The sequence below is a fragment of the Mesoplodon bidens genome (genome assembly GCF_964165515.1).
Source record: "Mesoplodon bidens genome assembly, chromosome: 6".
In the NCBI taxonomy this organism is placed as follows: Eukaryota; Metazoa; Chordata; class Mammalia; order Artiodactyla; family Ziphiidae; genus Mesoplodon; species Mesoplodon bidens.
Genome location: NC_138162.1, coordinates 108,527,593 through 108,540,319, shown reverse-complemented (window position 1 = coordinate 108,540,319; position 12,727 = coordinate 108,527,593). Strand labels below are relative to the sequence as shown.

Sequence of the window (12,727 nt, the reverse complement as noted above, 5' to 3'; positions counted from 1 at the left end):
TCTAGAATGATCTACAGAAAAGCAGCACAAATAGATACAACCCGGGGTCAGGGCCCCCCATCACGGTCTTCATTCTGGTGTGGTGGGCTCAGTGGGTAGACACTGCACCCATTCTGAACAGGAGGCACCAAAGGTTAAGACTAGAACCAGAGAGATACAGGAACCATGCGGTACTCAGCTGGGGATTCTGATCGGACCCCCTGACAAAGTCATGTATCCATCCACCCATCTGCCATTCATCCCACCTAGTCAGCAAACATTGACTTAGCTTTTTCAGCTGGCCAAGCGTAATGTTAAGTATTGAGGGTACTGAAAATGCCAATGCTGGAAGGAGCAGTGGTCTAGAAAGAGAGGGATCTGGCGTCCCAGCTCTGAACATCAGTTTCCTCATCTTTAGATGAGGGGTTTGGACTGGGACGTCCCTGAGGTCTCTACCAGCTCTGACATTCTGTGGTTTTATCCATTTTAGGCTGTTAGTTCATTTGAGTGCCTCAAGGGTAGACAATACTTATTTGTCCTTGCATCCTTAGCACCTAGTACAATTCTGGAATATCATAGGGATTCCATAAGTGCATCTGGATGGATAAATAAATGAGTAACTGAAAAAAGAAATACATACATTGTATAGAGAATTAATAAAGATAATGCATCTTCAGTCCCCCACATCTGTGCACAGGAAGTAGAATCACATTGGATGTCAATGGAATATTATCACTCCTCTCGAAAGCTAAGACAGGTTTATCCTTTCCCCAGCTGGAAACAGCAACATCTTCATTTTCATAGACAAACTCAGCAGTAGCTGTGCTTCACGAAGGTATTCCTGCCATCTTGGAACTCCCAGAAGACTTAGGAGAAGCCAAATTGTTTCTGTGCCTTTAGGGTAGAAGTATTACTATTCAAGGGTTAAAGTCATTTGTTTTTAAGGGGACTCCTCCATCCAAAGACATCTTGCACCAAAGATGTGAAGCCGACTTAGTGGACCCACGCAGAGATCCCATGAAGAATGAAGGACTCGGGGAATTCTCTGGTGGTTAGGACTTGGTGCTTTCACTGCTGTGGCCCGGTTTCAATCCCTGGTCAGGGAACTAAGATCCCACAAGCCACACAATGTGGCTAAAAAAAAAAAAAAAAAATAGAATGAAGGACTTGGAGAGAAAGGAAGATAAAGATGGAGAACTGGTTCCAATGTGAAGTCTCAAGTTCAGTCCCAGCTCTTCTACTACTGACTGTGGGATGACCTTAGGCAAACACAGCACCTCTCTGGGCCTCTGTTCCCTTGTGTATCACATGAAGAGTTTGGATTATGATGATCTCCAGGTCTCTGCCAGCTGGGAAATTCTAGGCTTCTCCATCATTTGTGATGGTTAGAAAAGCCCAGGGACTTCCCTGGCAGTCCAGTGATTAAGACTTGGCACTTCTACTGCAGTGGGCATGGGTTCCATCCCTGGTCAGGGAACTACTAAGATCCCACATGCCACGCGGTGCAGCAAAAAAGGAAAAAGAAAAGCCTAAAGGCTGTGTGACGATTACCTAAAAGTAGCTCAATGCACCAAATAGTGGTGACATCTGTAGCCTACAACTGAGCGTGAGGAAGTTGTTGCTAGAGATATCTCCAGAAAATGCAAAGCTCCTTCATCCAGACACAATGTCTTGTTCTTCTCCACCATCTGACCTCTTCTGTGCCTCAGCCCCACCCTCTTTACTGAGGGGCCGGGTCAGGACTGGAGCAGACCTGCGATCCTGCTGCAGGAGGGTGGATGAGGGCCTCATGGTCGGTCCCAGGAGTGGCCTGGGTAATGGGCAGGGTCAGCAGAGCAGGGCAGGGAAGGAGGAGGCGGCTTCTGGGGTCTGGCCCTGCAGCTAGGCAGGAAGCTCCGAGCAGGGATTAGAGCCACGGATGCTCTGGGAAACTTGTTGGTGAAATGACTGAACCCTTTGATCTGGGAGAGAGCAAGGAGGCTACCCAGCTGGAAAGGACCAGTCTCCTGCCCTGAGTTCCATGCATCAGCTTCCTCCTCTGTTAGTTACAGTGATGCTGCTGGTCGAGGCTTTGGTGGAAGGGACTTTTCTCTGCTTCTCTGTATAAAAAGGGAGAACCTCTGACCCCAAATCTGGGGCAGCAGGGAAAAAAGAACATCGGGGGGTCCTTGCTATGGGAGGTAGAAGGAAAAACTCGTGCCCAGGACTTAGTGGGCTACGACTTGGGACAAGCTATCAAGTCAGGAAACCCTCCACTCATCCTCCAGGTGTTCGGTGGGGCACAGCGTTTGGTGTTTCCCTTCAGCTTGGGTCTCCCAGACCAGAGATGGAACGCGGGCAGGGCTCTTCCTGCAGAGAGCAGGGTGTGGGCCAGCCTGGTGGTCGCTACCGTCCTCTCCGCTTACAAACCATAGGCACATGTCCAGGTAGATTCCAGTCTGCAGAGTAGGGACCCCAGAGCAAGAGAAAGAGTTTGATATTCTCTTCACTCAGGGGGTTCCCTTTATGAATCAAACTCAGATAGCCACATGAGCTTCACTGGGCGGACTGGGTTCTGTGGAGTTGTGGATCCACATGTTGCTCGGGAAGGATTTCCCAGGGCTCCCCGAGGTGGGAGGTTAAGAAGAAAGTATGACAGACTCTAGGTCCATCCACCTCATTACAAATAGCACAATTTCATTCCTTTTTATGGCTGAGTAATATTCCATTGTATATATGTGCCACATCTTCTTTATCCATTCATCTGATGATGGACACTTAGGTTGTAGAGTCTGTCATACAGAGTGAAGTAAGTCAGAAAGAGAAAGACAAATACCGTATGCTAACACATATAAATGGAATTTAAGAAAAAAAAATGTCATGAAGAACCTAGGGGTAAAACAGGAATAAAGACACAGACCTACTTGAGAATGGACTTGAGGATATGGGGAGGGGGAAGGGTAAGCTGTGACAAAGTGAGAGAGGCATGGACATATATACACTACCAAACATAAGGTAGATAGCTAGTGGGAAGCAGCCGCATAGCCCAGGGAGATCAGCTCGGTGCTTTGTGACCGCCTGGAGGGGTGGGATAGGGAGGGTGGGAGGGAGGGAGACGCAAGAGGGAAGAGATATGGGAACAGATGTATATGTATAACTGATTCACTTTGTTATAAAGCAGAAAGTAATAAAAAAAGGAAAAAAAAAAAGAAGAAAGTAAAGAGGCCTGTCGGTCAAGGGCAGCTATCAGGGGAAGTCACATGCAGTTGTGACAGCCTAAGGTCCTCTGCCCCCAACCTGGGCCATCCCCTCTGACTACTGGCCTAGGAGTGCCTGGGCTTTGTACGCGACCTGTACACCCTCTGCCCACAGAAACCCGAACCTCTTAGCAAGTCATGACATTCTTCTCAGCTGGAGAGGGGGTCAGTGTTGCCATCACTGGGTGATTCCACAAGTACATTCCAGGAGGTGGCATCATGGCTCAGCCTGGGAAAGGCTGCCTCCAGGCCCCCCCGTAGCTTTCCAGGGCAAAGCAGGCTAGAGATTCTGTTCCTAGGAAAGCCCCTTAGACTGTCTGATTCCCTGAATTGGGGCAGTTTGCATCATAATCAGGTCAAATCTCAGCCACGGATTTCCTAAGGGAGGTATCCACAGGGATGGGCTTTTGTTAGGGGAAGAAAGGATTAAAAAATTGCAGCTTCGTGCCATGTTCTGTAAGATGGAGCTAGACCAAGATGAGCCTCATTGATTCTTTTGGGGCATGCAGCATCTGCCGATCCCGTGGGCAGGGAGCTGTGCTCAGCCTCCATCCAGGGAGAAGCCCTGGATTGGGGAGACCTGGGAACAAGTGACAAGGAACAGGCTCCAGTGCTTGATGAGCCAACCCTGGGGTCCGGGTGTGCGGGGCGCGGGGGACACACATAGCCACAGGACTGATGGGGGCTGTGATCTTGCTTGGTGTGTGTGGAGCATGGGGCATAGACCAGGATTGACGCTGTGTCCCATAATTATGGTTACCATATGTTTCCAATTTTTGGAAGTTGACCTGTTTCCAAGTATTCTTTTGCCACTTCCATATACATTGAAGCCTCCTGGGAATTCTAATATTTCAGCAACCAAGTGACGCTCTCCAGATTTCCTTCAGCACTCACTATAATCACATGACAGACCACAGCCTTATTTGCTCATTTGGAATGTATGGTCATTGTACCAATAGCTTGAATTCTGGGTCCAGAATCCAGGGCCATCCCACCGAAAGAAGCCCTCAGTGAGGGGACTGAGTAGAAGCGGCTGTGCTGTAATAAAGAGGGTGTTGGAAACACTGGTAGCCCTGATGCTGACTCTCCTCAGGCCCCCACCAAAGCCATTGGCTCTGGGGAGATGTGTCCACTAGACAGGACTTGCCCACTGGGGTATATACTATCTGAGCGCATTCATTCGTGCATGGCTTCATTTAGCCCAGCTTGGGCATCTTGATGTACCAGGCACTGTATCAGGCCACATGACCTGTCTTCAGAGTGCTTACAGTGTCCCAAAAGAGTAAATAGGCAATTATTACATGGAGTGATAAGTATGTCCACAGAAGGGGCTGTGGCCAGGTATGGGGGAACCACAGAAGGTTTTCGGAGAGATGTGACATTCAAGCTGAGATTTAAAGGACATGAAAATCTTAGGCCAGAGCACAGACATGGGTTTTTCTGAGTTGGGGGTGGGGTGGGGGGAGGTCCATGTTCTCCCTCTGCTCGTTCAGGTCTCCACTCAAGGCCTTCCTTGTCTCCCCGTCCAGGATGGTGCCCCCCGCCATGATCCATTCCCTTCCTTATCTCCCCATCCAAGATGGTGCCCCCACGATCCATTCCCTTCCTTGTCTCCCCGTCCAGGATGGTGCCCCCCCGCCATGATCCATTCCCTTCCTTGTCTCCCCATCCAAGATGGTGCCCCCGCACGATCCATTCCCTTCCTTGTCTCCCCATCCAAGGTGGTGACCCCGCCATGATCCATTCCCTTCCTTGTCTCCCCATCCAAGATGGTGCCCCCCACGATCCATTCCCTTCCTTGTCTCCCCATCCAAGATGGTGCCCCCGCACGATCCATTCCCTTCCTTGTCTCCCCATCCAAGGTGGTGTCCCCTCCATGATCCATTCCCTTCCTTGTTTCCCCATCCAAGATGGTGCCCCTCCACGATCCATTCCCTTCCTTGTCTCCCCATCCAAGATGGTACCCCCCGCCATGATCCATTCCCTTCCTTGTCTCCCCATCCAAGATGGTGCCCCCCAACGATCCATTCCCTTCCTTGTCTCCCCATCCAAGATGGTGCCCCTCCACGATCCATTCCCTTCCTTGTCTCCCCATCCAAGATGGTGCCCCCACACGATCCATTCCCTTCCTGTCTCCCCATCCAAGATGGTGACCCCGCCATGATCCATTCCCTTCCTTGTCTCCCCATCCAAGGTGGCGCCCCCTCCATGCTCCATTCCCTTCCTGTGCTTCTGTTCCCATCTATGCATCACTATGTGGCCATAGTTATATTTTTATTTGTTTCCTAGCTTTATCGCTAGTCTCTCCCACTACAGTATCAGTCCACGAGGGCAGAGACTTTGTTCATGGATGTAGCCATAGCTCCTGGAACAGGACAAAGCCCCTAATAGATGATCACTTTTCTGGCTAAACAAAGAAGTGAACAGAGTGAGTTCAGGCTGGCCAGAGTGGAGAGATTAAGGGGGAATCTCTGAACACCAGCCCTGTTTGCCCACTCTCCACCCAGCTTCTTCCTGTTATTTTGACCCTGAACTCGGCTTGGCTGGCTCTGGGACACACAGCATGCTCCTGCCCCTTCTCCCTCTACTGATGACCCCACACGGAGGCTGCTGTTGGAGGCCTCCTGGCCTGGCGTGGCCCACTGCCACCGTGACAGTGTGGTGACAGAGGTGAGGCGGGTCTGGGAGAAATCAAGGCTGACATCTCAGCCTCGGCCAACCCACCAGGGCCAACCCCTGACCCGGGGCCAGGCCTCCTTTGCTGCTGCTGGCTCCAGGTTAGCTTGTCATGACTGCTCCCAGGGGAGCGTCCCTGTCTCAGACCTGGCCTCTGCATCCTGCTTCTCTCTGTGTTTTCTGTCTCCAGGATTCCTGCACTCTCTTGCTCATCCTCAGCCTTTTCTGATAACCTGGCTGGAGCTTGTAAACCCACGTGGGGAGAATAGTCAGGGATGAAGGATGCAAACCCATGTGAGGAGAATAGTCAGGGATGAAGGATGCATAGAAAATGGAATTAAACTTTGCCAGGAGCCTTTCCATGCCATCACACTGTACTCTTGCAGCATCTTGGAATGGTGTGGTCTCCTGGGGACTTCTTTGGTCCCCCTGTGCAGAATATTCTGGGGTTTTCCTAGCCTGGGCAACTCAAAACAGACACACAGCCAGTTCTAATTCCTCTCCTTTCCCATGTGGCACAGATGCGGGCTTTATCAATTCTGCCACCTCCTCCAGGAGCCTATAAAGGTCTTTGCCAGGACTTCCCTGGTGGCGCAGTGGTTAAGAATCCACCTGCCCATGCAGGGGACACGGGTTCGAGCCCTGGTTCGGGAAAGTCCCACATGCTGCGGAGCAACTAAGCTCGTACACCACAACTCCTGATCCTGCGCTCTAGAGCCCACGAGCCACAACTACTGAAGCCCGGGCGCCTAGAGCCCGTGCGCCACAACAAGAGAAGCCACTGCAATGAGAAGCCCACACGCCGCAACGAAGAGTAGCCCCCACTCGCTGCAACTAGAGAAAGTCTGCGTGCGGCAACGAAGACCCAACACAGCCAAAAATAAATAAAGAAATTAATTAATTAATTTTTTTTTAAAAAAGGTCTTTGCCAAGTCACAGTCATTAGAAGAGGGAATCCCCTAGCCCAGCCGGTCAAGAAAAGAAAGACAAAAACATAGTCCAAGGGTGCAGTACTTACTGGGAGCAGAACTTGACTGGGTTTGCTATTTTCTTTCTTTTTTTTTTTTTTAAGATAAGGACTTTTAAAAATTAATTAATTAATCTATTTATTTTTGGCTGTGTTGGGTCTTCATTGCTGTGCGCAGGCTTTTTCTAGTTGCAGTGAGTGGGGGCTACTCTTCGTTGCGGTGCACGTGCTTCTCATTAAGGTGGCTTGTCTTTGTTGCGGAGCACGGGCTCTAGGCATGTGGGCTTCAGTAGTCGTGGCATGCAGATTCAGTAGTCGTGGCTCATGGGCTCTAGAGCACAGGCTCAGTAGCTCCTGCCATGTGGGATCTTCCTGGACCAGGGATTGAACCCATGTCCCCTGCATTGGCAGGCGGATTCTTAACCACTGCGCCACCAGGGAAGTCCAGGTTTGCTGTTTTCGCGGGCAGTTCGTGGAAGGGTTTTCCTGCATTGTATCACACACCTGTCACTGTGTCACAGCACAGTTGTACCCGTCTCCACCCCACATGTCCAGGCAGTTACTGGCTGCAAAAGTGGCAACCTTGACCTCGTCCCTGGTCTTGGAATCACTGAGCCATGGAGCCGGAAGGAACCTTACAGATCACCTAATCCCATCGCTCCCAAAGGCCACTCCACAAACGTAGATTACCTCACAGTCATTTGGGACACTGGTAAAAAATACAGATCCCTAACTCCTGCCACCAAGATTCTGATCCAGTAGGTCTGAGTGGGCCCAGGAATCTGCCTTTTCACAGGCATTGCTAATGATTTTGATGTGTGGCCAGACTTAAGACTCAGTGACCACTCCAATATCTTGTCAAGAGGAAGCTCAGGTCCCTGAGGGGCGAAGATACCTGCCCCCCACCCCAACTCATGGCATAGCAGGCAGGTTGGTGAAAGGACCTTAGATGACACATCGGTAGACCCAAGCTGTCATCCCAGCTCTGGCACTAACAGTGTGTATCTTCCTGACGCTGTAACTCTCCAGCCAAACCCTGGCTTTGAGATGATCCAAAGGTTTTTTTCGGCTGCTCCCCTTGGAGAAGTAACGCCTTGCTTTGTAATGCAAAAGAATGAATCTTCACTTTTTCATCGATGTAGCAAACGTTTACTGTACATTTCCTGCAGCCAAGCTCTGTGCTGAACAGAGTTTATAGATGAACGTGACAGGGCTTCAGCCATCAGAGATGGGGATTGGGGGTTGCAAACTAGGACTTGCTTATTTCCTACTGTGTGCCAGGCACCGTGCTTGGAGCCTTAACGCAGTCTGCAAAACAGCCCTATGTGTTGTCCCCATGTCACAGTTGAGGCAATGCCCTCAGAGAGTCTAGAAGACTTTCTTAAGGTCGTTCAGGTAGAAAGAAGAGTCTTGTATGTGCCAGGCGCCGTTCTAAGCTCTTTACACCTATTGCTGTATTTCACTGATTCTGTGACACACATTTTAACATCTCTGAAATCTGGAAGCCTGTAGCAATCTGTATAGCCTGCCACTGTAACTGGCAAAGCTTCTTCCTTCTTAGTAGCATGTAAAATAGTGACGGGCCTTACAAAACAGCGGCTTTTTAGATTTGATGAGTTACTGTCCCCTACTTAACAGGTAGTAAGGGACAGAGCCAGAATTCACGCCCAGGTCTGTCTGGCTTCAAACACTTTCGTGCTGACAGCCTAGTGGGAAGGTGGACATAGATGACAGCGCAGGGCTGAGGCACTCCTGGGGGACCTCTCCACCTACTAAAGTACGCGGCAGGGCCACCTGTTCACAAAGCCTTGACCGTCCCTTGATTTCCTCTGTGCCCCTTCACCCTCCGCTCTGGCAGGCCTGACAGCTGGTCACCAGGTGTCAAAGGGTAGAGAGGAATCCAACAATTCTGCTCCTTGGTATTTACCCAAATGAGCTGAAAACTTCTGCCTACACAGAAATCTGCACAGGAACGTTTGTAACAGCTTTATTCATAATTCCTTCCAAGAGGTCCTCCAGTGGGTGAATGGATAACTAAACTGTGGTACATCCAGACAGTGGAATATTATTCAGTGCTAGAAAGAAATGTGCTACCAAGCCATGAAAAGACATGGAGGAACCTTACATGCATATGACTAAGTGAAAGAGGCCAATCTGAAAAGACTACATACCGTATGATTCCAAGTATATGACATTCTGGGAAGGGCAAAACTGTGGAGACAGGAGAAAGATCAGTGGTTGCCAGGGGTTCGGAGGTGGGATAGCAGGTGAATAAGTGGAGCACAGGGGATTTTTAGGGCAGTGAAACTGCTCTGTAGGACACTGTAATGATGGAGACATGTCATTAGACATTTGCCCAAAGCATAGAATGGACAACACCAAGAGTGAACCCTAGTGTAAACTGTTGACTCTGGGTGATCATGCCGTGTCATGTGGGTTCACAGATTACCGCCGTGCTGGAGGTGTTGATAGTTGTGAAGGGGGCTGTGCATGGGGTAGGGGGGGTAGGAGGTCTATGGGAAATCTTTGTACCTCCTTCTCAATTTTGCTATTAAAAATAAATAAAGTCTATTTTTAAAAAAAAGGTGGAGAGAAGACGGGCAGGGGTGATAATGGGCAGGGGTGACACCACGGTTTCTGCTGGCTGCCGGCTCCACCTCGGCTGTAGCCCCAGCTCCCCTCTCCTATGTTGGGTGGTGGCGGGGAGTCGGGGGGGGTCCCCAGGTGGGGACTGTGTGCAGCTTGGGTAGTGACCCGTGACCCTGTGCTTCTCCCGGCAGGTGGCATGGAGGCCTTGATGGTCCGGCTGGTGAACGGCTCGGGCCCACACCAGGGCCGCGTGGAGGTGTACCACGAGCGGCGCTGGGGCACCGTGTGCGATGACGGCTGGGACAAGAAGGACGGGGACGTGGTGTGCCGCATGCTGGGCTTCCCCAGCTCCGAGGACGTGCACCGGACGGCTCAGTTCGGACAAGGTAGGGCACCCGGAGGGGGAGAACGTGGGGCGAGGGTCCTGGAGGCCTAGGCCTGCCCTCCTGTCCAGCATCCCCTTGACAGCAGTCCTGCCAGTGTCAGCCGGGCTCTGCCTGGATCCTTCCCGCCATGACCACGGGATGCTCACGGCCCCCAGGCGAGCTGGTCTGTCTTCAGACAGTTCTGCTTATTAGAACATTCTTCCTTCCCTTGAATTGACTCCCTTTCTTTTTTGGTCTCCTACTGGCCCCCGTTTTCAGCCCTGCATCTCAGGGCTCTTATCTAATCCCACACCCATTTGTCCCGATTACATTTTTGTTACTATTTAGTGCTTAGATAGCACTGCCTGTGTGCCAGGCTTGGTTCTAAACATGTTAAAAATGTTCACTCATGGGCTTCCCTGGTGGCGCAGTGGTTGAGAGTCCGCCTGCCGATGCAGGGGACACGGGTTTGTGCCCCGGTCTGGGAAGATCCCACATGCTGCGGAGCGGCTGGGCCCGTGAGCCATGGCCGCTGAGCCTGCACATCCGGAGCCTGTGCTCCGCAACGGGAGAGGCCACAACAGTGAGAGGCCCGCGTACCGAAAAAAAAAAAAAAATTCACTCCTGTAATCCTTACCACACTAGGAAGCAGGTACAGCTATCATACCTATATCCCATATGCAGAAACGGTGGCACAGAGAGGCTGGATAACTTGTCCAAGGTCACACAGCTAGCAAATGGCAGAGCCCAGGTTCAGACCCAAGCAGGTAGCTCGGGAGTCCGTTCTCTTATCCACTCTGCTGGCTGTCCCTGCTCCTCTTTGAGTCTTTTCTTCTTCAGATGAAGATCTCCAAACACTTCATCTCATCCTCAGGGGAAAAGATTTCGGCAGTCTTCACCATTTTGGTTGCTTTCCTTTGACAGGCTTAGACGGTACAGGAGAGTTTGAGGGAGAGGTGCAGACCCTTCCTGGGCAGGCAGCTGATGGGAACCACCTGTCCCTTTCCGACTGCAAAGAGGTTGGCTCCACCCCAGCTCCAGTCTCTATCCACAGCACTGTGTCTTCCCCTCAGGCTAGTTCTCTGTATTAGTCTGCTCAGCTGCTGTAACAAATACCACAGACTGTAGGACTTAAACTGCAGACATTTATTTTCTCACAGTTCTAGAGGCTAGAAGTCCAAGATCGAGGTGTTGGCAGGTCTGGTTTCTCCTGAGGCCTCTCTCCTTGGCTTGTAGAGGGACACCTTCCCCCTGCGTCCTCACATGGTCCTCCCTCTGTGTGGGTCTGTGTCTCTTCCTCTTAGAAGGACACCAGTCATATTGGATTAGGGCCCCTCTAATGACCTCATTTATCCTTAATCACCTTTCTAAAGGCTCTGTGTCCAAAGACAGGCACATTCTGAGGTCCTGGGGGTTAGGACTTCCACATAGGAATTTTGGGGGGACACAATTCAGCCCATAACAATTCAGCTGCACACACAGCACACCACACGTTCACACTCAACTATAAATACTCACCGTCACAAATGCTTTGTCCTTATTCGGACCTCGAATTCAGAGAGACCTGTGTTGACTCACAACTAAAACAATGGTCCCACCTGCTTGAAGACAGTGCTCCCTGCACCTGTATAATAACGTGCTGTGCCCGACTGTGTGCTCTTGTTACCCCTCCACCCTGGATCTTGGTGTCCCATCTGTAACTTAAAGGGGCTTAACAGACTCTGTGATGTGCCTTCCAGCTTGGGCCCCTGGGATGTGAAATACTTCTGCTCAGCTGTCACGAGGACCTGCATTCTGGCAGGTGCGGGGAGGGATTTGGACTGACCCACTCATACTCAGTTGCCAGGTACCCTGGTGACCCGTGGAGGGCCCACTGGCCCCGCTATGAAGGCTACTTGTGTCATGGAGTGTTTGCTGTCTTACCTGAGACCATGGCGGCCCAGCCCACTGTGCTGAATGGTAAAGGGCCTCATGGTGAGAGGAGGGGCATCCTTTTCAGATGGGGACATAGACCCGGGTCACATCCCAACTGGCCATGGAACCCTCCGCTCCCCACAGCTGCCTGTCTTCTCGCGCCCACTTTGGAGTGCCACAGTCCTGGCTCAGAATCTTGCCCCTTAGACCTCAGTCACTGTTGCAGACTGAATGTTTGTGTCGCCCGCCCCCCCAAATTCATATGTGGGAATCCTCAGCCCCAATGTGATGGTATCAGAAGGTGGGGCCTTTGGGGGGTGATCAGGTCATGAGCAGAGCCCTCATAATGGGACTGGTGCCCTTATAAAAGGGACCTCAGAGAGCTCCCTCCTGCTTCCGTGAGGATGTACAGTAGCCTACAAGCCGGAAGAGGGCCCTTCCCTAGAACCGGAACTTGCAGGCACCCTGATCTTGGATTTGAAGCCTCCAGAACAGTGAATAAACAGAAATAAATGTCTGTTGTTTAGAAGCCACCCAGTCTGAGCAGACAAGACAATCACACTCACTGAAGTGACTCTTGTGAAATGTGTTGTGACAGCTGGCGGAGAGTGGCCGATTGACCCCAGCGTCCTGGCCTCTCGACTTCAAGGCCAGTGCGTGGGGAGTTCAAAGGGTCCAGCTCCACGGAGGGCAGCCCACTCGGGGAGAGCGCTTCCCTCCCATCTAAAGCTCTGGGCTGGGTCTCAGCCTGTTTTCTTCAAGGAAAACTGCCATTTCTGTTTGCATGAGGAACAGAAACAGTGGGAACGGTCCTCGTTTTCCTTTTTTGGCCCCAGTGAGGGCTTCTCCCTAATAAGTGGAAGTAAACCTTTGGGGGGGAAAAATCATAAACTCTTTTAGTGAAGCCACATTAGGTCATGTGAATGTCATGGGCAGGGTTAGCCTAAAACTCTTTCATCCTGCCTCGATTTTTGTATTGTATGGTGTGAAGGAAAGCTCTA

At 51.1% G+C, this 12,727-nt stretch overlaps 1 protein-coding gene across 2 annotated transcripts in view; it reads left to right on the top strand.

Moving 5' to 3' along the window:
- The window catches only part of SCARA5 (scavenger receptor class A member 5), a 119,154-nt gene that overhangs the window by 95,947 nt on the left and 10,480 nt on the right, over nucleotides 1–12,727 (top strand). For both annotated transcript variants that reach the window (XM_081238490.1, XM_081238491.1), the window contains exon 8: nucleotides 9,639–9,833. In XM_081238490.1, coding sequence (XP_081094616.1) covers nucleotides 9,639–9,833 — 195 coding nt within the window. The remainder of the gene's footprint in view (nucleotides 1–9,638; nucleotides 9,834–12,727) is intronic.